The 27,193-nt window shown below is 41.4% G+C and overlaps 2 protein-coding genes across 2 annotated transcripts in view; one reads left to right on the forward strand and one right to left on the reverse strand.

Moving 5' to 3' along the window:
* The window catches only part of LOC107523368 (zinc finger protein 709-like), a 486,341-nt gene that overhangs the window by 449,676 nt on the left and 9,472 nt on the right, over window positions 1-27,193 (reverse strand). The window lies entirely within an intron of this gene.
* Window positions 1-27,193, forward strand: part of LOC103128154 (zinc finger protein 709-like) — a 245,165-nt gene that overhangs the window by 5,173 nt on the left and 212,799 nt on the right. The window contains exons 3-4 of the mRNA XM_060204958.1: window positions 4,249-4,375; window positions 4,544-4,601. Coding sequence (XP_060060941.1) covers window positions 4,249-4,375; window positions 4,544-4,601 — 185 coding nt within the window. The remainder of the gene's footprint in view (window positions 1-4,248; window positions 4,376-4,543; window positions 4,602-27,193) is intronic.

Below are 27,193 nucleotides of genomic sequence, written 5' to 3' on the forward strand. Positions count from 1 at the left end.
GGGGAGGGAAAGATGGACTGCTAGGCTAGCTTCACAGGCTGGAGAGATGATCCAGGAACCAAGCTCCTGGCAGTAGCAATACAAATCTTTATTCATGCAGGAGCCCCAGAGTCCAGCGTGAGTGCAGCGGGTTAAGGCACGTGGAGCCAACCACAATGACCGGCATCTGCCTCCCAATCTGCACGCCCGACCTCTTCTAGGTCGGGACACTGAAGAGAGAGTAACCAGAAATGGAAGTGGCTTTTATAATACCATAAGTGGGAGGGGCTCGAAATGGTAGGGCCTTCCCTAGCAACCATTGCCAGGGATTCTGCTGACGGGAACCAGCAATACCCTGTGGGGACCTAGGAGGGAGACCTTTAATCATTTATAAGACAAAGCAGAAGATTTGTATGTAGATAAAGTGGTGGGCCTTACTAGCATGGAAATAGGGTGGTTTGTGGGCCCTGCCAAGCTCAACTACATCTGCACAATTTCCCAACAGATAACTGCAAACCTCCTTTACCGCCTGTGAACCAACTTCCCTGCAAGTGGGGAGTGGGGGACTTGATCCGGGATCCTTACTCAGGTCCTTGCACTTTGCACCATCTGTGCTTAATCCATTGCACTACTGTCCAACTCCTCCCCCCCCCTTTTTTTGGTAGTGCATTTGATTTGGTCACCTCTTTTCTACATCCAACAGGAACCATCTGGTACTGTCTTTACTGTACTTCACCTAATGCTCTGGTTAGTGTTGTTGTGAGTCTTGGGTTAAATAGGAAGGCTCACAGGCAGTTTACTAGAGGGGATCCCAGGTTTAGGCTGAAAGAGAAACTGAAGAGTCTGCTCTGCTCCACATGGATCTGGGTGAGGTGGTCAGTGCTGTTCACACTCCCCATTGAAGCAGCAGAAGTTGTGGGTTGGAAGGATCCTAAAAGTGGTGAGGAGAAATTCAGTATGTAGGCTCCCTAGTAGGTCCCAGGGTTGCCCCTCTCTGTCAACTCAGCCTCTGAGCTTCCCAGCCTCCTGGGTTTGGGGCTCTAGGCTTCTAACAGGGCACCTGTGGCGCTCTGGGCTTCTGCTAGTGCTAGTCCTGTTGGCTCTGATTCTGGCCATCCCCCTGCATCCAGGGAGGAGTTGGAAAAGGGGGGGGGCTCGTACTGGGGTTTCCAGGCTTCCCACCAACCCTCTTCACCCCCGATTCTGGGTCCCTAGATTTGGGGAACTGGCTTGATAAACCAGGAAGTGAGTGTATAGGGGGCTGGGACATGACCCTTAACCACTTTCTGGGGTTCCAAGGCCTCTCAGTGACCCCACCCCCCGAAGTTGAATGGGTGCTGCCTGTGCCTCTCAAGTAGCCAGCTTGGATTGGGGTGCCCAAACTCCTCTTGCAGCAACCCACCCACCCCAACTCCTTGGAGGGGCCATGTCCGTGTGAGTGCCTTCCCCCAAAAGGAGATAAAGCTGCCAGCCTTTTCATTATTTATTGTTATTGTTTTCATCTTCACATGCATCCCTGTGCCCAGAATGGGTTTGAGTGGTGGGGGTTCATGCAGTGATTTCCTTTTTTCTTTTAAATATTATTATTATTATTATTATTATTATTATTATTTTTTAGAAGTTGCATCACCAGGGCCAGGTGGTGGCACACCTTTTTTTATTTTTTAAGATTTTATTTATTAATTAGAAAGATAGGAGGAGAGAGAAAGAACCAGACGCTACACTGTCACATGTGCTGCCGGGGATGGAACTCAGGTCTTCATGCTTGAAATTACAAAGCCTTATCACTGCGCCATCCCCTGGACTACTGTTATTATTTTAACCAGAGCATTGCTGGACTCTGGCTTATGGTGTTGTGGGGGACTGGGACTTCTTCTTCTTCTAGCGTTTGCCCTTCTTCCGTAGGCAGTCAACAGCGTCAGGTTGAGCCTGATGTAAAGTTTCGAGACCTCCTTTGAATCTGGAGAGGTGGCAGTCGTTGACTATGTGGGTCATAGTCTGTCTGTAGCCGCAGGGGCAGTTCAGGTCATCTCTGGCTCCCCAGCGATGGAACATAGCAGCGCACCGGCCATGGCCTGTTCGATAGCGATTGAGGAGGGCCCAATCATAACGTGCTAGGTCAAAGCCGGGTTGACGCTTTGGGGTCTGTGATGAGGTGTTTGTTCTTTACCTCAGCTGACTGCCAACTCTGTTTCCAAGAGTCTGGAACAGAGAAGTTCAGTGTAGGCATAGTGGACCAGATTGGGTGACGAGACGTCAAGCGTTGGACAGGGTGGGCAAAGATATCCGCGTATATTGGCAGGTCCGGTCGAGCGAAGACGTGGGAAATGAACTTAGATGATGCCGCATCCCGACAAATATCTGGCGGGGCGATGTTGCTAAGAACTGGCAGCCATGGAACCGGGGTGGAATGGATGGTTCCAGAAATGATCCTCATGGAGGAATATAATTTGGAATCGACCAAGTGGACATGGGGGCTACGGAACCATACTGGGGCACAGTATTCTGCAGTGGAATAGCATAATGCCAGAGATGATGATCGTAGTGTGGAAGCGCTCGCGCCCCATGAGGAGCTGGCCAGTCTTGCAATGATGTTATTCCTCGCGCCCACCTTTGCTGCAGTTTTTATGAGATGTTCGTGAAATGACAGAGTGCGATCAAGAGTAACGCCAAGATAGATTGGCTGGGCTTCATGCCGGATTCTCGTATCGCCAAGCTGCACATTAAGCTCACACGAGGCCGAGGCATGGTGTAGATGGAAAACAGATGATACCGTTTTTGCAGTGCTAGGGATTAGTCGCCTTTTTTTACAGTAATCAGATATCAGAGACATGTCTTTCGTGAGTGTTTCCTCGAGGATGTCGAACTTGGATGCCTGAGTTGCACAGCAGATGTCATCGGCATAGATGAACTTCCTTGAGGAAGTTTCTGGGAGGTCATTGATGTAAATATTAAATAGCGTAGGACTGGGACTGTGGAACTGAGACTCGGGCTTTTTGCATAACAATTATGCTATCTACCACCACCCAGGAGTGATGATCTAAATAACAAAATAACTTCCTTTTCTCCTGATGGCCTGGTATTGCAGAGTCGGAAGTTGACTCTGTTTCCTGCAGGCAAAATTCACTGGAACACTGACTCCATGAGGGGCAGAGAGTTTCTTGCTTTCTTTCCTTCCTCCACTATTCCAGGTGCCTGCTAGATCCTTGTTAAATGAGATTTATACAAATGATAGAACATTAAGAAGCAAACAAACAACAGAAATGGCACCAGGCTTAACCAGTGTTCACGTCGCTAAGCACTCATATTATTGTGCACAAGGACTTGGGGTCAAATCCCTGGTCTCCACCTGCAGGGGGAAGGCATTGCAAGTGTTGAAGCATGGCTGCAGGTGTCTTGCTGACTCTGTCTACCCCACTCCCTCTCAATTTTTCTCTGTCCAATAATAACTAAATAAATAGATTTTTTTATTTCTTTATTGGGGAATTAATGTTTTACATTCAACAGTAAATACAATAGTTTGTACATGCATAACATTCCTCAGTTTCCCATATAATAATACAACCCCCATTAGATCCTCTATAAATAGATTTTTTAAAAAGTAAATTTCTCTCCAAAATTGAAATCTTAACAGTTCTTTGATGACATTATTTTCTTCTTCTAAGACCTCATTATTGTCTATTTTTAAAAAAATATTTATTTATTCCTTTTGTTTCCCATGTTTTCTTTGAGTTTTATATAGGTAAAGAGAATATCTAAGTCCCCAGGGGCTATAAGTTCAATTCCAGTTACCTTCTAGTTCACTCTCCCTGTCAAATTCTCTTTACCTATATAAACTCTACATCATAAATAAGACTTATCCAAAACTGCTCAGCACTTGTGAAGAATGCTTCACCCCCTGCATGTGAGAACTAGGTGATTGAAACTAGGTCCTTTTATATGGCAATGTGAGCACCCTATCAGTTGACCTACTATATAGCCACTAAGGTTTTTTCATTTACTTATTAGAAAACTATAGAGGGGAAGTGTGAGAATAGGAATATCTGTCACATGAGATGCCAGGAATTGTACTCAGGGCCTCGTGAAAGAATGTCCAGTATTCTAATCAATGTACCAGTCTCTAGATAATGATTAAGAGGTATTTGATGCTCAAGTAGTGAAGACATGTTTGCAGATGAAACAATCATTCAAAGGCTTCATAAAATAGACTGAATGGCTAATCTGCTGTCACTCACATTTTCTCACAAGAAAATATTGCACACATTTTAGGGCTCAGTGACCTATGAAGATGTAACTGTGATATTCACTCAAGAGGAGTGGGCACTATTAAATCCTTCAGAGAAGAAACTCTACAGAGATGTGATGTGTGAAAACTTCAGAAACTTTCTTTCAATAGGTAACTATAATTGCCTTAATTTTTCAACCAGAAGACAAATCACTTTTTGTTCAGCAATGTAGAAATGGAGACACTGTTAAGTGAGCAAGGCTTGACCATGAGTCACAATGGATCAAAAAGTCAACTTACTTTTACAATTTCTAATACATTTATATTTTGTAATTTCAGAAAAGATACAAGAACATTCCACCGAAGCGCAGCATAACTTGCATGGGAGTAAACAAAGGTGAGAGATACATTTACAAGTAAACTGGAATTTTAAAAAGGGGGCAAAGATGCTTAGTATTTATAAAATAGTACACTTGGAAACAATAAAAATATCTTCAGTGTGTGAATATCTATATTTTTATGATACTTAGAGGTAGTCCTTGTAGAAAAGATAAATATTTTGATATTGATTTTGGTATATTTTGATATTGGCATGCATCACTGCCAAGCCCTAATTACCAATTTTTTAAGTTTACTGCCGGGCTAGTATGGCGGTGCCTCTTCCCAGATGTGTGCTCTCTGTATTGGAGAGAACTCAACCAGAGCCAGCCTGGTCTGCTACTCACTCAGCTACCCGGAAGAGATACCAGGAACTCTTGGCAGCGTGGTAATGTAATGTCTTTATTGATCAGAGAGTGAAGGCTTTTATAGGCCCGAGCTGGAAGTGGGCAGTCTGAAACAGAAATGGCAAGGATGGCAGAGGAGAAAGGCAAAAGCGGCTGGGAAGGTATAAACTTCCTTAGCAACTATTGCTATGGTTTTAACTGGTGGGATTAATGTTACCTTGCAGGCAGGGCGGGTCTCAAGGTAGAAAGAAGATAGATCAGAGGAATGGAATGGGTGGGGATCTTTCAGGCAAAACAGGGATTATGTAAATAGACCATAGTATCAGCAATGCAGGGTGGAGCAGGGGAACTGGCTTTTAGCCCAACATGTTACTTTTAACTTGAGATCTTTTTATAATCTTGAGTATCTGATATTTTTTTAGTATATATTTTAATCAAATCTATTGTTAATATCTGATTTTGTGGCTTATTATGTAAAATAATGTCCTGCATTTTATAATAGAATCAATTACAATTTTGTTCATTAAAATGTCATTAATTAATTATTCATTATTTTACAGTAATACAACAGTGAAAATCTCTGAGGGCAAAGAAAGTCAGAATGGTAGAAAATCTCAAGAATATGAAGTATACAACAAATTATTCACTTATTCTAATCATCTTCAAAAACATGAAAGACTTCACAGTGGAGAGAAACCCTATGTATGTAAATTATGTAGTAAAGCATTTGGTTATTCCAGTCAGCTTCGTACACATGAAAGAACTCACAGTGGGGAGAAACCCTATGAATGTAAACTATGTAGTAAAGCATTTAGTTATTCAAATGATCTTCGAAAACATGAAAGAATTCACAGTGGAGAGAAACCCTATGAATGTAAACTATGTAGTAAAACATTCAGTGATTCTAATACTCTTCGGTCACATGAAAGAATTCACAGTGGAGAGAAACCTTATGAATGTAAACTATGTAGTAAGACATTCAGACATTCCAGTACTCTTCGGAAACATACAAGAACTCACAGTGGAGAGAAACCCTATGTATGTAAATTATGTAGTAAAACATTCAGTTGTTCTAGTAATCTTCGGACACATGAAAGAACTCACAGTGGAGAGAATCCCTATGTATGTAAACTATGTAGTAAAACATTCATTTCTTCCAGTCATCTTCGGTCACATGAAAGAACTCACAGTGGAGAGAAACCCTATGTATGTAAAGTATGTAGTAAAGCATTCAGTCATTCCAGTACTCTTCGGACACATGATAGAACTCACAGTGGAGAGAAACCCTATGAATGTAAACTATGTAATAAAACATTCAGTGATTCCAGTACTCTTCGGACACATGAAAGAATTCACAGTGGAGAGAAACCCTATGAATGTAAACTATGTAGTAAAGCATTCATTTGTTCCAGTAGGCTTCGAAAACATGAAAGAATTCACATGAAAGAATTCCGTTCCTGTCCTGTCTAATAATGACAACATTAATAAGAACTACAGAAACAATAAAAAAAAAATTTTTAAGACAACCCTTTATAAAAAAATAAAAACTATTCTTATCAGTGTAGACATTTTAGAATGACTTCACAGAACTAGTAAGGAACTTGAGTGAATGTAAACAGTGAAATAACAATGGATGCTACAATATGTGAATCTTTTTTTTTTGCATAAATTGTATCTGTCTAGTTGGAAAGTACATATTTCTAAATTTGCCTTTTCTTTGCATTTAAAATATTTTGTTTTATTTTGTAAAACAGATTTCCTGGAGGTTGTAGTAAGGGAAAGAGCCACCTTCAGGACTGTCTAAATTTTATGTAGTCTCATTGGCTTATTTTTCATTTAATCTTGTTTGTAATTGTATTAGTATCATTGAAGATGCCTTTAAAATTTAGATGGAAGAATACAAAAATTTAAATTAAGAATGTCCGTAAGTGTGGGAACTTACTTCTGAGCTCTCTGTTCTACTGCTCAGTGTGTCTTGTGTTCCAGTACCATTTTCGATCACAATGACCTTATAATTTGAGATCAGATAGTGTGATGCCTCCAGTTCTATTCTTCTCAAGAATGTTTTAGCAATTCTAGATCTTTTTTGGTTCCATATAAACATTTGTAGAATTTGTTCTATTCTGAAAACATTGGTTGGGACCTTGATGGGGATTGCATTAAATTTGTATATGGCTCAGAGTAGTATACTCATTTTAATGACGTTCATTTCTTCCAACTCGTGAACCAGGAATATCTTTCCACTTCTTTGTGTCTTTCAATTTTCTTGAATAGTGACTCATAATTTTTAGTATACAAGTCTTTTTTAGGTTTATTCCTAGATATTATATTGGTTTTTATTGCTATAGTAAAAGGAATTGATTTTTTAACTTTTTAATTTTTATTTATTTTCCCTTTTGTTGCCCTTGTTTTTTATTGTTGTAGTAGTTATTATTGTTATTAATGTTGTCATTGTTAGATAGGACAGAGAGAAATGGAGAGGAGGAGGGAAGACAGAAAGGGAGAGAAGGTGAGACATCTGCATACCTGCTTCACCACATGTGAAGTGACTCCTCTGCAGGTGGGGAGCTGGGGAATTGAACTGGGATCCTTATGCCAGTCCCACTTTCCGCCACATGCACTTAACTCAATGCTCTACCACCTGACTCCCAGAATTCTGGATTCTTTTACTACCTCATGTTTGCATAGACATATGTCGCTAACTTTTGTATGTTTATTTTGTAGCCTGACACTACTGCCTGATGATTTCTAAAAACTTCTTACTTGATTATTTAGGTTTTTCTATAAATACTATCATGTCATCTGCAAATATGGAGAGCATGACTTATTCTCTTCCAATTCCTTGCTCTTGCCTGATTGTATATGGCAAGAACTTCCAACACTATATTGAATAGTAATGATGATAGTTATTCTTTCAACTGTTGCTTGTATGAGAAGGTTTTTATGCCTCCATATAGTCTGAATGATGGTGTAGTCTTGGTGAAAGCCTTTCTCACTGAGCACTCGATAGATATCTTGGCATTCTCTTCTGGCCTGTAGTGTTTGTGTGGAGAAGTCTGCTGCTAATCTTATGGGTTTTCCTCTGTAGGTGACTCTTTGTTTTTCTCTTACAACCTTCAGGATCTTTTCTTTATCCTTATTCCTTTCCATTCTTGGTGTCTTTTTGTCTGGGTTAATTCTGTTTGGGACCCTCTGGGCTTCTTGAACCTTTATGTCTTTGATGTTTTCTAGACTAGAGAAATTCTTAGCTATTATTTTTTGAAGAATGCTTTCTTCCCCTCCCTCTCTTCCTCTGGTAAGCCAATAATGCGTATATTATTTCTTTCAAAGTGATTCCATAGGTCTCTGTTGTTGTTTTCAGTATCTCAGTATCTTTTTGAGATCTTTTTTTTAAATTTATTTCTTTATTGGGGAATTAATGTTTTACATTCAACAGTAAATACAATAGTTTGTACATGCATAACATTCCACAGTTTCCCATTTAACAATACAATTCCCACTATGTCATAGGTCTTCTCCTGAGTTTCCTGGTTCTCTGTCCCCTGGTATCAGCACAGCCCCCCCCCCTCCAGATTCTGAGGGCGGTAACTCACAGTTGCATTTGGTGAGTCTTAGGGGGGTCCTCACCTCCTTCAGCCATCTTTTTGTGGGTAAAAGAGACTGGTGTTGGTGTCTCAAGTAGTAAACTGCTGTATTGTGAGCCACTTAATCTCTCCCTATGCTCCTCTCTGTCCATGAATTACATGGGTTTGCACTCACTGGTGATTTGGTGGGTTCCTGAAGCCTCTCTAGTCCTGCCTTGTTGCAGTCCCAGGTGGTCTCCTTTGTTATGCCTATTTGAGTTTGAGCTGGGAGATTAGAGGAGAAAAAGACAGCTCTCCGTATAAGTTTTGTCAACATGTTCATCACTACAAATGTAATTGCAAGGAAACCAAAAGCAAAGATAAATGAATACAGTTTTCAAATTGAAAAGGTTATATGCAGCAAAGGCAGTCTACCATAACAGATTACTTCCGACAGACTCAGAAAAAGTTTTGTCCTACATCAGAGAATACTGATAATCAGAATACTTAAAGAATTCATCAATTAAAAAATGTAACAATCGGGAGTCCAGTGGTAGTGTAGTGGGTTAAACGCACATGGCACGAAGTGCAAGGACTGGCATAATGATCTTGGTTCAAGCCCCCAGCTCCACACCTGCAGGAGAGTCACTTCACAGACAGTGAAGCAGGTCTGCAGGTGTCTACCTTTCTCTTCTCTCTGTCTTCCCCTCCTCTCTTCATTTCTCTCTGTCCTATCCAAAAATGACATCAATAATAACAATATAACAAGGGCAACAAAAGGAAATAAATATTTTTTTAAAAATTAAAAAATTTAACAGTCCATTGGACAGGTGTAGATAGCATAATGGTAATGCAAAGGGATTATCATGGCTGAGGCTCTACAGTCCTGGGTTCAATCCCCCTTGCACTAACATAAACCAGAGCTGGGCATTGCTATGATGTTTATCTCTGTATCTTTCAAAAATAAACTATTTTTTTAAGATTGTATTTATGAGAAAGATAGGAGGAGAGAAACAACCAGATATCACTCTGTTACATGTGCTGCTGTGATTGAACTCAGGCTGTCATGCTTGAGAGTCTGATGCTTTATCCACTGCACCACATCCCAGGCCACACAAAATAATTTTTTAAGGAAAAGGCAAATAATTCCTTCAAAAATAGGTGGAATATATTGATAGAATATTCTCAAGAGATCCACAGGGACAACAGACATGTGAAAATATTCTCAAAGTCACTGATAATCACGGAAGGCAAATGAAACCTATAATGTGAGATTGTCAAGCTTTAGAAGAGACAGAAACACCAACTGTTGAAAAAGCTACTGATGGGAGTCGCGCGGTAGCGCAGCGGGTTAAGGGAACATGGCTCAAAGAACAAGGACGGCCATAAGTATCCGGTCGATCCTCCAGCTCCCCACCTGCAGTGGAGTGGTTTAACAAGCGGTGAAGCAGGTCTGCAAGTGTCTATCTTTATCTCCCCCTCTCTGTCTTTCCCTCTTCCATTTCTCTGTCCTTTCCAACAACAAGGACATCAATAATAACTACAACAAGGACAATAAAAGGGAGTAAATAATAAAGAGAAAAAGGTATTGAGTGGTCATTTTTTATTTATGTAAAGGAAACACTGACAAAAACCATAGTATAACATAACTCCATACAATTCCCACCACCAGAACTCCCTGTCTCATCCCCTTCCCTGAAAGCTTTCCTATTCCTTGGGAAAATGATAAAGACTTTGCCAATCCCCTGGAAAAAAATAGTTACCTGCATGTACTTTTACTCCTATCTTGTTCTGTAGCTTGTTTTATGCCTTGAGAAATTTACAAAGTTACTAGATGCATGCTGTAAGTGTTATAAAAGGCTTTGAGAAAAATAAATCCAGGTGCTCAGTTAATGAACTTGGGCCCTCCCGATCCCATTGCACTGTCTTCTTTCTTTTCTCAATCCTATCACCCTCTCCAGCTACTACTGTTCCTGGTCGGCTGGATCTGGCCAGAAGATAGTCATCTTCACATCTCTATCTTAGAAAATCAAGAAGGACACTCCTTGAGGCATGGGGAATAGTATAAGGGTTATAAAAGCTGGATGCCGGCCAGGCTTCCCTGGACTGAAGACCCCACCAATGTGGCCTGGAGCTCCGCTTCCCCAGGGACACACCCTACTAGGGAAAGAGAGAGGCAGACTGGGAGTATGGACCGACCAGTCAACGCCCATGTTCAGCGGAGAAGCAATTACAGAAGCCACACCTTCCACCTTCTACAACCCACAATGACCCTGGGTCCATGCTCCCAGAGGGACAGAGAGTGGGAAAGCTATCAGGGGAGGGGGTGGGATATGGAGATTGGGTGGTGGGAATTGTGTGGAGTTGTACCCCCTCCTACCCTATGGTTTTGTTAATTTATCCTTTCTTAAATTTAAAAAAAAAAAAAAGCATCTTTCTGCCTGAGTCCCTGAAGTTTCAGGTTCATTCCCATAAATCAGAACTAATCAGAGCCCTCGTTAAAAAAAAAGGGGGGGGGTGCTGGTGCAACTGGTTGAGTGCACATGTTACAATGTGCAAGGACCCAGGTTCAAGCCCCCAGTCCCTACCTGCAAGGGGAAAGCTTCATAAGTGAAGCAGTGCTGCAGGTGTCTCTGTCTCTCACCCTCTCTACCCCTCCCTTTTCTCTCTATCCAATAAATAAGGATAATAAAAAAGTCGCAATAATAGTAACATCAGCTGTACAGAGGAAAGAACTCAATTGTTTTCTTCCTAAAGACAAAACCAGGACCAGGTGGTGGCGCATCTGGTTGAGTGCACATGTTACAATGCGCAAGAACCCAGGTTCGAATCCCTGGTCCCCACCTGTAGGAGGAAAGCTTTACGAGTAGTGAAGCAGTGCTATAGGTGTCTCTCTCCCTCTCTATCCCCCATTCCCTCTCAATTTTTGGCTGTCTATCCAATAAATAAAGGTAATAAAATTTAAAAAAAGACAAAACCTCCATTCATTCCATTCTATTGAGCCACTCAAAAATGAGCATACCTGTCGCTGCCCACTCACCTCTCCTGCACTTGAGAAGCTGGGCAGGAGGCCTTCACCTGACTTTCCAAGTTCAGTTAGGAGACATGCACGAAATTTACAATTTCACTTCCTGGCAGAGTCAGAAACTCAGGCTTCTGAGCCATCAGTTACTTGCTGGATTTAGCTTTATAATAAGATCTGTTAGCATTGAAGCTTTTTATCAGCTGTTGCTGATTTGCACTGTTGGGAGAAGAGGAAGAACCAGTTAAAAGGTAAGATAGTATAATGGTTATGCAGAGACTCATGCCTCAGGCTCCAAGGTCCCAGGTTCAAAAACCCTACACCACCATAAGCAAGAGCTGAGCAGTGCTCTGCTTAAAAAAAAAAAAAGATACAAAAAGCGTAAGAACCTTTGGAGCCAGGTGGTGGCACACCTGGTTGAGCGCACATAAATCAATGCATAAGGACCTGGGTTCCAATCCCTGCTCGCCACCTGCAGGGGGTGAAGCTTCACAAGTGGTGAAGCAGGGCTGCAGTTATCTCTCCCTTTCTATCCTTTCCTTCTTAATTTCCAGCTGTCTCTCTATATAAAGATAACAAAATAAAATTTTGAAAAGAGATAAGCCTTTTACCTTTTTTTGCTTGTTTGTTTTGAATCACATAAATAATCTTTAAAACAGAAAACCCTCCCAAGCACAGTCTAGTCCCACACCACACTCACTGTTGGGAGGGTAAATGCACAGAACTTTGGTGATGAATGTAGTGTAGAACTAGACCATGTACTCTTACAGTATTATTGCTATTATAGCATTTATTTGCTTTTTTAATTTTTAATTATTTTTTTTTCAGAGAGACAAAACACCAGAGCACTGCTCATCTCTGGTTTATGGTGGTGTTGAAGATTGAACCTGCAATTTAGGAGCCTCAGGCATGAGAGTCTGTGTAACCATTATGCTATCTCCCCCGCGCTAATCTTACAACCCACTCTTCTTTAAATTTTTTTAAATATTTATTTTCTCTTTTGTGGCCCTTGATGTTTTTCATTATTGTTGCAGTTATTGTTGTTATTGATGTCATGGTTGGATAGGACAGACAGAACTGGAGAAAGGAGGGGAAGACAGAGGGGAAGAGAAAGACAGACACCTGCAGACCTGCTTCACCACTTGTGAAGCAACTCCCCTGCAGGTGGGGAGCCGGGGGCTTGAACCTGGATCCTTATTCCAGTACTTGCGCTTTGAGCCACATGTGCTTATCACACTGCACTACCGCCCGACTCCCATAACCCACTCTTAATGAAAAATAAAAATTGCCTTGAAAAGAGAAAATGTGCATATGCTAAATATATCCTTTATCTTCAAAGCTGCATTATTTATAGTTAATCAAAATGAGGATTAAACTCAGTTCCCTAGGGCAGACTAATGCAATTATAATATATTCTTAGTGAAAGACTACTCCACAAAAAATAAACAGAAAATGAGGTTAAATCAATTAGGACAAAACAGATGTAACTAGAGATGATTATGCTAAATGCAATGACCCCAGCCAGGTGGTGGTCTCACTCACATATGGGATATAGATGGCAAAGAACTCGCAAAAAAAAAAAAAAATTCAAATTGTCTCTTGGGCTTTTTGTTTATTATAGTGGTTTGGGGGCTGCACAGTCCTTTGATGGAATTTTCAGTGACTTACCATTGTGATAAAAAACCTTATCATCTTCCCACACACTATTAACTCACTAATAAAGAAAGTAAACCATTGAGATCTTTGAGTAGTGTAGTCCAGGAACACCACTTGGCTTGGCAGGGCAGTGCATGTATTTCTAGGAAAACTAAAATCTAAAGTTTATATAGAAAGAGCTTCCTCCTACAGGTAAAGTAATAAAATAGTGTAAAAGAAGGGTCCCAGTAGTGGTACACCCAATAAGAGCATGCAAAAACAAAACAAAAACAAATAAGCAAAGAAAAAACACTCATTCAGTTTCTAAAGAAAGAGTAGTGAGAGGGGCTGGGTGGTTCCATACTTGATCAAGTGCACATATTACAGTGCGCAAGGACCCAGGTTCACGCCCCTGGTCCCCACCTGCAGGGGGAAAGCTTCACAAGTGGTGAATCAGGGTTGCAGGTGTCTCTCTCTTCCTCTCTATCTCCCCCTTCCCTCTCAATTTCTGGCTCTCTCCCTTCAATAAACACAGTTAAAAAAAACAAAACTAGAAGTTAAGTGACAGCAATGAGTGGACCCACACACACAAATGAGGATCAGGGCCTTGAACTTGGATCCTTGTGCATGGTGATAATGTGTGCTCATCTAAATGCCAAACCACCTAGACACCTAGGCTTTTTGTTGTTGTTAATAGGGGCTGGGAGCTAGAACACCACTCTGGCAAATGTGATTCTGGGGATTTGTTTTTTAACCAGAGCACTGCTCAACTCTTGTTTATGGTGGTGTGGGGAATTGAACCTAGGACTTTGGAGCCTCAGGCATGACAGTCTGAATAACCATTATGCTAACTACTTCCACTCCACCTTGGTTTTCCATTATAATGAGCAGTATAGAACCCTCGAGAATTATTTTGCTCAATGAACACATAAACCTAAATGAAATTTAGAAGAAATTTCAAACAGTTCTTTTGGCATACTTATTTATATTTGTCAAGTTCACAAATAGCTTCTGTATTATCAAAATGATTGTTAATGGAGGTGGGGGGCAGCTCAGAGCAGTGAAAGGGACATGGAAAATGTCCAAAACTCCAAAAATAAATCAGATAATCATCTCTGCAAGGTAGAACTTTATTTTTTATTATTATTATAGTTTTTTGTTTTTTTTTACCAGAGCACTGTTCAGTTCGGGCTTATGTCAGTGTGGTGGACTGAACCTGGGACTTGAGATCCTCAGGCATGAAAGTCTCTTTGCATAACTATTACGCTATACCCCCACTCTATTTTTATAGTATTTATATTTATTTATTTATTTATTTATTTTACCTTTTGTTGCCCTTGTTAAAGGTAGAACTTTATACTTCCATCTACTGACAAGACTTAATATGCAAAAAAGATGGAAAAAACTTTGCTACAATTTTTACCTCCAGGGTTACTGCTGGGACTTGGTGCCTGTACTATGAATCAACTGCTCCTGAATGCTGTTTTTCCCATTTTGTTGACCTTGTTGTTTATTGTTGTTGTCATTGCTGTTGTTGGATAAGCCAGAGAGAAGTTGAGAGAGGAGAAGAGATAGAGAGGAGGAGAGAAAGGTAGACACCTGCAGACATTAGCTGGGGGTGAAGATTGAACCTGGGAACCCTGGGATTTATGACATATAAACCCTGAGCTTTCAAAGGAGAGCTTTCAAAGGACAGTCTATTAGACTACTCCCGACCAAGGAAACTTTAGGGTAGATTTAGGTTATCCCAGAACCAAGAAACTTTCAAGGGGAGATAAGGATGCCCCAAACCTATGGAACTTTCTAATAAAAACATGCCTATAATAACAATAATGTTTGGAAGTTGGAAAGTAGTGCAGTGAGTTAAGCGCACATGATGTGACGTGTAAGGACCAGAATAAGGATCCCGGGTCCAGCCCCTGGCTTCCCACCTGCAGGAAAGTCACTTAACAGGTAGTAAAGCAAGTCTGCAGGTGTCTTATCTTTGTCTCCTCATCTCTGACTTCCCCCTCCTCTCTTCATTTCTCTCTGTCCTATTAAAAAATTAAAAGATCTGTTTTTTAAAAAAATCGGGATGGTCATCTGATGGAAATCAGATCAAGGGCACATGTCTCACTAAGTACAAGCTTCTTTTCAATTTTCTGACCACAGATAAGCCCCATTTCTTTTAAGTATGAATGAAGATAATGGAATGTACTTGAAATGAACTAGAACGTGCTAGAAGTGAACCTCACACAGTAGCTCCATCAAGAATGTACCAAGTCCATATGAATTCCAGGAGACAACAACAAAACTGCTCTCATGTAGAATTGTCCAGACACTGACTTGCTTGAGTGTGATCAAACACTGTGCATACTGAGAGATAAGCACAGAACACACCTGATCAAGGGCAGCTGACCACTTTGAGAACTAGGCTAATGCAGGAGCTTGAGGTGAGCCCCAAACCCTTGGTTGGCCCATAGCCTGTTGGGCTGCGCTGTGGAGGAGAGATAGAGGAAATCCGAAGTGGAGAGGTGCACACAATTCTTTATTCACGTGAGCACCTCAGAGTTGGGTGAGAGCGCAGCAGTTCGGGCCAAGTGGAGCTATCAAAAATGGCCACATCCCACTACACACAGCTCCCTTCCGTTCACCGAGGTGAAAAACAGGCAAGAGAGCTAGGAGTGAAAGAAGAAGGGCTTTTATGGGAGAAAGTCAGTACATGATTGGCTAGGAAACAAGGCACTTGAGGATGGGATAATGGGAAGGGGGAGGAGTAAACAAAGCACTCCAGGATAGGATAATAGCTCTCACAGGAAGGGGAAGGGGTGGAGTAAACAAAGCACTCCAACTATCAAGGGGAATTGACAATGCCCTGAGGGGACAACATGGTGGCTGTGACTGCATCTGCACAATTTCCCAGCATCTCCCCCTTTCCTTTTACCTAATGGCCACAGTATAGGAAATTTAGAGTGGAGCAGGCTTAAATGTTTTTTAAGGAATGCCATGCTCAGGTGGGAGGATGGAGGGTGTTTTTGTGGGGGAGGGAAGACTTACATGGTTGCCAACCATGTGAGATTTATGTGTCCCCTCTGTGCTCAGCCTCTCTGTAGAGAGAGAGAGACTTACCTGGAGGGACTCATCTCATAGGTTAAGCTCTCCCAGGCTCCACCATCTGACAATATTTCTACATCTTTCCCTATATTTTATCTAGTCATCGCATTAAGATGGGTCAATGTCTGTAAAAGACTCCATCTGTGACAGAGGAATAGTAGTGTAGGAGTGAGCAGAAACCTTTTGGGCATAAACCTGAATGCTATAACAAATGCTATAACAGATCATACAGGCAGATGATTCAATAAATACATAAGGGAGCTAAATGAGGAGATACACCAAAATTATTGGACATTTTAAGAGTCATTCGCCTCAAGAAGCTGGAATACACATTCTACATGGGTCATTCGCAAGGATAGACCATGTGTTAGGCCACAAAGACAGCATCAGAAAATTCAAGAGCATTGAAATCATCCCAAGCATCTTCTCAGATCACAGTGGAATTAAACTAACACTTAACAATCAACAAAAGATTAATAATAGTCCCAAAATGTGGAAGCTCAACAGTACACTACTTAACAACTACTGGGTCAAAGAGGAAATCAAGGAAGAAATCAAAATGTTTCAAGAGTTCAATGAAAATGAAGACAGAACATATCAAAATATTTGAGACACAGCTAAGGCAGTCCTGAGAGGGAAGTTCATAACAATACAAGCACACATTAAGAAACAAGAAAAAGCACAAATAAACAGCCTGAATGCACACCATAAAGACCTAGGAGAGAAGAACAAATGAACATTAAAGCAACGAGAAGGACAGAAAAAACTAAAGGCAGAAATAAATAACATTGATGATAAGAACACCATAAAAAATATCAACAAAATTAAATGTTGGTTCTTTGAAAGAGTGAACAAAATCAACAGACCTTTAGCCAAACTCAAAAAACAAAAAAGGAAGACCCAAATAAATCAGATCACAAGTGAAAGAAGAGATATCAGAAAGACACCAAAGGGGCCAGGTGGTGGCACACTTGGTTGAGCGCACATGTTACAATGCACAAGGACCCAGGTTCAAGTCCCTGGCCCCCACCTGCTGGGGGAAAGCTTCACAAGTGGTGAAGCAGTGCTGCAGGTGTCTCGCTGTCTCTCTCCCCCTCCTATCACCCCCTTCCCCATCAATTTCTGACTGTCTCTATCCAGCAAATAAATAAAGATTTAAAAAAATTTTTTTAAAGAAAAGACACCAAAGAAATTCAACATACCATTCAAGACTTCTATGAACAACTCTATGCCACCAAGCTAAAGAACCTAGAAGAAATATATGAATTCCTATATACCTACAAACTTCCAAAACTAAATAAAGAGGAACTAGATAACATGAACAGACCCATCACAGCTAATGAAATTGAAACAGTTATGAAAAACCTTCCCAAGAATAAAAGTCCTATAATAGATGGTTTTACCAATGAATTCTACAAAACCTTCAAAGAAAAACTAATACCTCTACTTTTAAAAGTTTTCCAGAAGATTGAAGACACTGGAATACTCCCTGCCAGCTTCTATGAAGCCAACATCACCCTGATACCAAAAGCAGACAGGGACACAACCAAAAAAAGAAAACTACATACCAATATTTCTAATGAACATAGATGCTAAAATACTGGACAAAATTCTAGCCAACTGGATACATTAGTATATCAAAAAGAGTGTTCATCATGACCAAGTGGGGTTTATCCCAGGCATGCAAGGTTGGTTTAATATACATAAATCAATCAACGTGATCCACCACATCAATAAAAGCAAGACCAAAAACTACATGGTCATATCAATAGATGCAGAGAAAGCCTTTGACAAAATCCAACATAACTTTATGGTCAAAACGCTACAAAAAATGGGAAATGATGGAAAATTCCTGAAGATAGTGGAATCTGTATATAGCAAACCTACAGCCAACATCATACTCAGTGGTGAAAAACTGGAAGCATTTCCCCTCAGATGAGGAACTAGACAGGGCTGCTCACTATCACCATTACTATTCAACATAGTGTTGGAAGTTCTTGCCATAGAAATCAGGCAGGAGCAAGGAATTAAAGGGATACAGATTGGAAGAGAAGAAGTCAAACTCTCCCTATTTGCAGATGACATGATCGTATACACAGAAAAACCTAAGGAATCCAGCAAGAAGCTTTTGGAAATCATCAGGAAATACAGTAAGGTGTCAGGCTACAAAATTAACATTCAAAAGTCATTGGCACCCCTCTATGAAAACACTAAGCTAGAAGAAATTGAAATCCAGAAATCAATTCCTTTTAATATAGCAACAAAAACAATAAAATATCTAGGAGTAAACCTAACCAAAGAAGTGAAAGATTTGTATACTGAAAATTATGAGTCACTGAGTAGGAAATTGAAAAAGACACAAAGTGGTGGAAAGATATTCCATGTTCATGGGTTGGTAGAATTAACATCATCAAAATGAATATACTATCCAGAGCCATCTACAAATTTAATGCTATCCCCATGAAGATCCCAAGCACATCATAGGAGAATAGAACAAATGCTACAAATGTTTATCTGGAACCAGAAAAGACCTAGAATTGCCAAAACAATTTTGAGAATAAAGAACAGAACTGGAGGCATCACACTCGCAGTTCTTAAATTGTATTATTGGGGCATTGTCAACAAAACTGCTTGGTACTGGAACATGAATAAACACATTGATCAGCAGAATAGAACTGAGAGCCCAGAAGTAAGCCCCCACACCTTTCACTTTGAGTCTGTGTTTGTCTTGTTGCGTTAGGTGGGTTTCCAAATCCCAGATCTCAAACTGTATTTATTATTGATCCATTGTAATAAAAACTGGAACATGAAGACACACCGACCAGTGAATTAGAATTGAGAGCTGAGAAGTAAGCCCCCACATCTACAGACAACTAATATTTGACAAAACTTCCCAGACTGTTAAATCAAGAAAGCAGAGTCTCTTCAACAAATGGTGTTGGAAAAATGGGTTGGAAACATGCAGACAAATGAAGAAATTTAAAGAAAAAAAGAAGTTGAAAAACAAGATCAGAAGAGAAAACACAAGTAGAACCTGAACTGGAATTGGTGTATTACACCAAAGTAAAAGACTCTGCGGTGGGTTGGGGGGAGAATACAGGTCCAAAAAGGATGACAGGGGACCTAGTCGGGGTTGTATTGTTATATGGAAAACTGGCAAATGTTATGCATGTATAAACTATTGTATTTACTGTGGAATGTAAAATATTAATTCACCAATAAAGAAATAAAAAAATGAATAGTTTGAGTTCGGTCCTGGCTTGCTCAGAATTTGTCTGACAGTGGCTGTGACATTGCATCCACCACTAAGGTGCCTGACCACCTCTTTGGAGGCCCTCTCCATTACTGACTGCAGCCTCCTGGAGGCTGAGATGACCTGCCTGTCCTGGTGACCGAGCCTCATGCAGCTCAGAGACCTGTGTCTCAGAGGCACCAGTCTGACCCACTCAGTGGAACCCCTGCTAGAAGGTTGCGCAGCCACCCTCCAGAACCTGGACTTAGGTCTGTGTGGGATCCTGGACTCCCAGCTGGAAGCCATCCTGCCTGCCCTGAGCCTCTGCTCCCATCTCAGGACCCTCAACCTCCATGGGGACTGCCTCTCCATGGCCATGCTGGAGAAGCTGCCCCAGCACAGGGCTGGGCTGCCTGCCTGGAGTCTGGGGGTTTGTCCTGCCCCCTGGAGAGTTACAGACCTCAGGGAACTCTCCACACCTGGATATTCAAACTGCTTTGCGTTGAGCTAATAGATGTTCTGAGGGACCTAAGACACCCTCAGTCCATCTTGTTGAGCATGAACCCATGTACTTTCTGTGGCCAGAGTGTGTTCTATAACTGGCAACTCCTTATACTCCCTGGATACTGCTGCAAATTTTCTTTTATAAAGATTTGTCTAAGGCAGGTGTAGATAGCATAGTGGTTATGCAAAGAGACTCTCCTGCCTGAGGCACCAAAGTCCCAGGTTCACTCCTCCGCACCACCATAAGTCAGAGCTGAAAAGTGTTCTGGTAAAATCTTAAAAAGTAATAAATAAATATTTGTCTAAATGATAGGAGGCATGGTTCAGAGGTGGACTATTTTACCTTTTAGTAAGGATTCATTTCATTTTAAAAAATTTTTTTATATTTATTTATTTTCCCTTTTGTTGCCCTTGTAGTTATTGTTATTGATGTCATTGTTGTTGGATAGGACAAAGAGAAATCGACAGAGGAGGGGAGACAGAGAAGGGAAGAGAGATAGACACCTGCAGACCTGCTTCACCACTGTGCAGGGATTCCCCTACAGGTGGGGAGCTGGGAGCTGGAACCAGGATCTTTACTTGGGTCCTTGCACATTGTGCCACGTGCACTTACCCACTGCGATACCTTCCGACTCCCGTAAGGGTTCATTTCAATCCCCCACGTCATGTGGAAATAAAAATGGAAGATAAGGAGTGGGAGAGAGAGAGAGAAAGAAGGAGAGTTCACTGTATGGAACCTCTGCAGGGTCATTTACCCAATAAATACATTTAAATTCCACTAAAGAAAAAAAAGAAAAGAAAATGCTTAATTCCACACACCTTAAAGTCCTCATTCCCAAAATAAAACACTATACCAGCAAAAAAAAATAAATTCCACTAAAGAGCACCTGAATTCATCTGTCATACACATTTTCAGTATTTCTTGACTACCGCTATTTTTTCTTTTTCTTTTTTTTTAAATTTTTTTTAAATATTTATTTTATTTATTTATTCCCTTTTGTTGCCCTTGTTTTATTGTTGTAGTTATTATTGTTGTTGTCGTTGTTGGATAGGACAGAGAGAAATGGAGAGAGGGAGGGGAAGACAGAGAGGAGGAGAGAAAGACAGACAACTGCAGACCTGCTTCACCACCTGTGAAGCGACTCCCCCTGCAGGTGGGGAGCCGGGGTTCGAACAGGGATCCTTATGCCGGTCCTTGTGCTTTGCGCCACCTGCGCTTAGCCCGCTGCGCTACCGCCCGACTCCCACTGCTATTTTTTCTTTCTTTGCTTTTTAAAATGTTTTGTATTATCTTTATTTATTTATCAGATATAAACATCCAGGAATTGAAGAAAAGGGATAGAGAGATACCTGCAGCCCTGCTTCACCACTCTCAAAGCTTTCCCCCTGCAGGTGGGGACCGGGGACTTGAACTGGGGTCATTGCACATTATAACATGTGTGCTCAACCAGGTGCACCACCACCTAACCCTTTCAACATATATATATATAGTCAGAGCACTGCTCAGCTCTGGCTTATGGTAGTGTGAGGGACTGAACCTGGGACTTTGGAGTCTCAGGCTTGAGTCTCTTTGCATAACCATTATGCTATCTACCTCACTCCTTTATTTATTTTCCTTTTTGTTGCCCTTGTTTTTTATTATTGTTGTAGTTATTGATGATGTCCTTGTTGGATAGGACAGAGAGAAATGGAGGGGAAGACAGAAAGGGGGAGAGAAGGATAGGCACCTGCAGACCTGTTTCACCACCTGTGAAGTGACTCCCCTGCAGGTGGGGAGCCAGGGCCTCGAACCAGTATCCTTAGTCGGTCCATGTCTTTTATTTATTTTTAAATTACCATTTTATTTATTTGTTTGTTTATGCATTTGTTGGATAGAGACAGCCAGACATCAAGTGGGAAATGGGTGACAGAGGGAGAGAGACAGAGAGACATCTGCAACACTGTTTCACCACTTTTGAAGCTTTCCTCCTGCAGATGGGAACTGAAGGCTCTAACCTGGGTCTTTCCACATTGTGACGTGTGCTCAACCAGGTATGCTACTGCCCAGTCCTTATTTATTTATTCATGAAGAAGATGGAGAGAGAGGCCTCTGGTATAAATTCTGCCTGGGATTGAACTCAGGACCTTCTGCTTGAGAGTCCAATGTTTTATCCACTGTGCAATGTCCAGGGCCACAAGATGTTGTATTTCACTTAGCTTTGCGGTGGGGGCACTGAGGTTACTTACTGCCTGTAAGTGTGTGGTTAGCATGCAAGCAGTCAGGTGTGGGCTGGAAACACCTGACTTGTTTGTTTGCCACAAGTCCAAATGTCTTGTAGCCCCCACTAGTTCAACTACTTACTAATGGAATGGATGGATTTTACCTCGTGGAATTTCACCTCAGGTGAGTTACTTTGGAGTTTGACTTTCTTTTTACATATATATTATTTATTTTCCCTTTTGTTGCCCTTGTTTTTTGTTGTTTTAGTAGTTATTATTGATGTTGTCATTGTTGGATAGGACAGAGAAATGGAGAGGGGAGGAGGAAGACAGAGAGGGGAAGAGAAAGACAGACACCTGCAGACCTGCTTCACCACCTACAGGTGGGGAGCCAGATGCTGTAACCCGGATCCTTAACGCTGGTCCTTGTGCTTCGTGCCACATGTGCTTAATTCACTGTGCTACCACCCGACTCCTGGAGGTTGATTTCAACATGGCTTCTTTGATTTCAGTCATGTTTCTTTCAGTAAGACTGCAGAGCTGCTTTAGAAAATGTCTGGCCCTTGCCTCATAGTTCATAGTCTATGGCTTCTTCTCTCACACTCCTGTGTTGTCAGCACAGGATTCTAGTAGGATGATAGTGCTGGGCTTGTTAAAAACCCCACCCTGATGTTTGCCAGAGGACAATTCCTTATTTTAAAGGTCCCTTTCAGATTATAATGTGTTGTCATACAGTGGGTGTCTTTCTTGGAGAAGTCATGTGTCTGTCTCATCACTGTGGTGCTGTGTCCTTTTGTCTTTAGCTGGAGGAGTCAGTTTGTCTGAATTTCAGGTCTGTTTTAATTTGAGTCATGTTTTTGTACAGATTTGCTGTTTGCCCAGGAGGAGGTAATAATCCCAAATTCTGCCTCTGTGTAGTTATCTTGACCTAACTCTCTTTCTGACATTTTGCAGAATTTTTTTGTGGCTGTAATGATAATTTCTGGCAAATTATTCTAGCTGAAATCAAGAACAGATTAAAGTTTTCCATGTATACTAAGATTCATCATTTCCTACATTGGGAAAACTCATCCTTTTTTTTTTTAAAGTGGAATAATCATTGAGCCCTTGAGCTTGCTCTTAGCTAAAACTTTCTGAATGGAGATGTGTTTCATTTTGTTAATCTGAAGCTCCAGTGTCATTTCTATCACCAGAAGGAGACAAAGGGAGAGAGGGAGGGAGGAGACACCACAATACACTACTTAAGAAGTTCTCCCATTTGCTACATGCTCCCATGTATGGACAAGGGACTCAAACCCAGGTCCTTGTATGCACCAGGAAAGTGTGCACCCTATTGGAAGTCATCTGCTGGCTCCCAGACCTTTATTTTGATTTCTTTCCTTATGCCACTACTGTGTACATAATGCTATTTTACCTTTAACATTTTTTGGTCCCCTTGTTCACAAAGTGCTCAAGTGTGATTATTTCTGGTAGTTTAACTGAAGGGGAAGAGAACAGCTAACTGGGGCCACTCCTCAGCCCCCTCCCATGGGGTTCTAGACTCACTTCTACATGGAGGAATTACAAGGGGAGTCAGGTTTCAGGGAGCAGATGAGCATTTATTGGGAGAAAGTAAGGGCAGAAAATGATAGGTATTGCACCAAAGTAAAAGACTCTGGGGGAGGGGGGAGGGCTCAGGTCCTGGAACATGATGACAGAGGTTGAATTCTTATGTGGAAAACTGAGAAATGTTACACATGAACAAACTCCTATATTATACTGTTCACTGTAAACCTTTGATTTCACCCCCCAATAAAGAACAAAAATGAAAAGGAGAAAGTACCATCACACCAGGTAGCCATGGTCACATATTGGGAGAACTGGATCTGAGTTTTTTCCCCCCACACATAATCCCAACAAAGAATTGAGGAGAAAGCATGATTTTCAGGAATTTTAAACTTTATTCAGGAAAACTGAGAACATCCACATTAGGTTGTGTGAGAGAAAGACCCACAGATGTAGCTTACAACCAAACCCCACCTTCACTGTCTGTTATACTCACACCTGTTACCAAGACGTTTGTTGTGCAACAATTTCCTTCTGCCAGGCACAGAGGTGTTCTGGCCTGGTGCAGCAGTGTCTGTGTTCCTCCAGGTACTTCCACTCATTTCTGACTGCAACACTATGTGTTGTTTTCGACGGGTTATGTTGTTTTCACCGGGCTGGCTTCACAGGCGGGTAACAGACGACCAGGGACTCATGGTTGAGCTGTAGGCAGTATCTCTTTATTCATGCAGGACACAGCGCAATCTAAGCCGAGCTGAGCTAAACTAAAGGTACAGTACTCTAAAACTCACAATGCTGTCTTTATATATACTTCCCAAGTAGGGTGGAAACAGGATGTGACATAGAGAGGGTGGAGAGGAAAGTGACTGGTGAAAATCAGAGTGTGACAAAGAGGGGTTCAGGGTGTGACAAGGAGGGGGTGGAGCAGGCGAGAATCCTATCACTGAACCACAAATGCCCTGGAGGGAGGGTGGAACTTGTTAACAGCGGTTATGTAAATAGAATGAAGTGGTTATGTAAATAGAATAGTGTTAAGCAGTGGGGATTTAAACCAAATGAAACAGAAAGAGTCTCATGCATACCAACAATTCCCCTTTTCTTTTTAACTAATGGCCATTGTGGGGTGAACAGAAACTTATATTGTACAGGCGTTTTCAAAAGAACTGGCATAAGACATGGAAAACAAAATAGGCGAGCAGCAATAACCAGCGTGATGCCAAGGGGAGCTTTTCTTGCCTCAAAGGGCAAGGCCTAGCAGGTGAAAGGGCATTTCTTGCCTCTGGGGGCATCTCTTGCCTCAAAGGGCGTTTCCTACCTCTGTGGGCATAACCTAATAAGGAAGGGGAGTTTTCTGCCTCTGGGACAGAGCCTGCAGGCGAGGGGACATGGTCTATAAAGTCTCAAGGCAATTGGCTGAAGTTAGTCTTTGAGAAACACAGTAGCGTGTACCAGTAAGTCCGATGGAGGTGTCAGTCCAAAGTAGCTGACCACAGAAGAAAATGCCAGAGGATGAAATGCTGCACGTCTGTCTCGATGGGGAATGTCGGCCACCAGAATTTTGCTTTTCTGTAGAGAGTGAGCTTTGGAGTCTGTGAATCTGTTTCTTCAGGTCGTGCCAGGTCTCATCATTGGTTTCCGGGGGTGTTGTAATCATTCCATCTTGTGGGCGATGTCAGAGAACAGGAGTCCAAATGGACTTCCAGAAATTTTCATTTGAGTAGATGCTTTTTCATGTGAAGACTTGACAGCTGAAATTCACTTACTTGTCGAACAAAACTTGTAGCAGATTAGAAGTTAACTATAATTGATAACTCCATTATAATTGGAAGTCCTTTCTAGTATGATTTTAAGGTTGTTTAAACAGTTTAAACTCAATAAAATGTGGAAAGGTAAACAGAAGAACCACCGTTAAAAGCCTCAGGCATGAGAATAATTAACATAATCATTGCACTATCTGCCCCACCCATAACTCATACAGTTTTCAGGATTAAACGTTTCAGATTTATGCCAAGATAAAAAAAGAAATCAAAGGAGGAAAAAACAATTTTTTGGATTGTTTCTGGATGTCTCTAGAAATCATGGCTGCATCCAGCATTTTTTTTTAAGTCAATGTTAAACAAAAATTCAGTCATTCAAATCATTCTCTTATGAAACGCAACTTGAACAAGATTATCAAGATCTCAACATGTAGGATTATATTAAGAATCCCCGGAGGGTGTCCAAGTCCAAAAAGCTCCTCGAAATTCCATTTAGGGTGCTTCTGACTGTTCCTGCTGGATTGCTTCAGGCACCCATTTTTAAAAGTGTCTTCCCATCGAAGAAAGAATCCAATCAGGAGAGTAGAACTAACCACGTGTCTCCATACTTGGGAACTGCCAGGGTACTCGAGAATGTTCTTCAAATTAGAGTAGTCCTTCTCCATGGGAAACATTCAAGAAGAAGTCCAGAAAGTTCCAGGGGAAATCTCCATGCATATCCCAAGGTCTACGATCACAGTCATAAACAACCAAACTGTGGCCCGGAGCAAAATGTAGTCCTTTTCCTCAGGAAACATGGGAGAGGGAATCTAGAAAGTCCAAGGAGAAATCTCCGTGCATCTCCCAAGCTCTATGATCCCCTTCATAAGAAACCAAAGTTCCCAGTCAGGGAACCGAAATGTGGCCCAGAGTAAAATATTCCAGAGACAGACTAACTGTCTCATGATGAAACAGTAGAGGCTTTGGCAAACCTCTTCATAAGTAGAAAGGCAACCCATGGTGGATGGGTAGCCAAGTTTACTTATCTGGACGATGGGTGGGTAGGGTCCCACGTTGATGCCGGTCCATGTTTCAGGGCTTATTTCAGTCCCTGTTCAGGCGCCATGTGTTGTTTTCGACGGGTTATGTTGTTTTCACCGGGCTGGCTTCACAGGCGGGTAACAGACGACCAGGGACTCATGGTTGAGCTGTAGGCAGTATCTCTTTATTCATGCAGTACACAGCGCAATCTAAGCCGAGCTGAGCTAAACTAAAGGTACAGTACTCTAAAACTCACAATGCTGTCTTTATATATACTTCCCAAGTAGGGTGGAAACAGGATGTGACATAGAGAGGGTGGAGAGGAAAGTGACTGGTGAAAATCAGAGTGTGACAAAGAGGGGATCAGGGTGTGACAAGGAGGGGGTGGAGCAGGCGAGAATCCTATCACTGAACCACAAATGCCCTGGAGGGAGGGTGGAACTTGTTAACAGCGGTTATGTAAATAGAATGAAGTGGTTATGTAAATAGAATAGTGTTAAGCAGTGGGGATTTAAACCAAATGAAACAGAAAGGGTCTCATGCATACCAACAACTATGAAACCCCAGAGATAAAATAAATGCAGTAAATAAAAGTAAAATAAATGAATAAATTGAGAGAGAATGTCATTGGCAAAACAATGAAAACCAGGAACTTTTTCCTTTTCAAAAGGAGTTCATGAGAATTTCTGTGTGG

Source organism: Erinaceus europaeus, chromosome 13, assembly GCF_950295315.1.
Source record: "Erinaceus europaeus chromosome 13, mEriEur2.1, whole genome shotgun sequence".
NCBI classification, from domain to species: Eukaryota; Metazoa; Chordata; class Mammalia; order Eulipotyphla; family Erinaceidae; genus Erinaceus; species Erinaceus europaeus.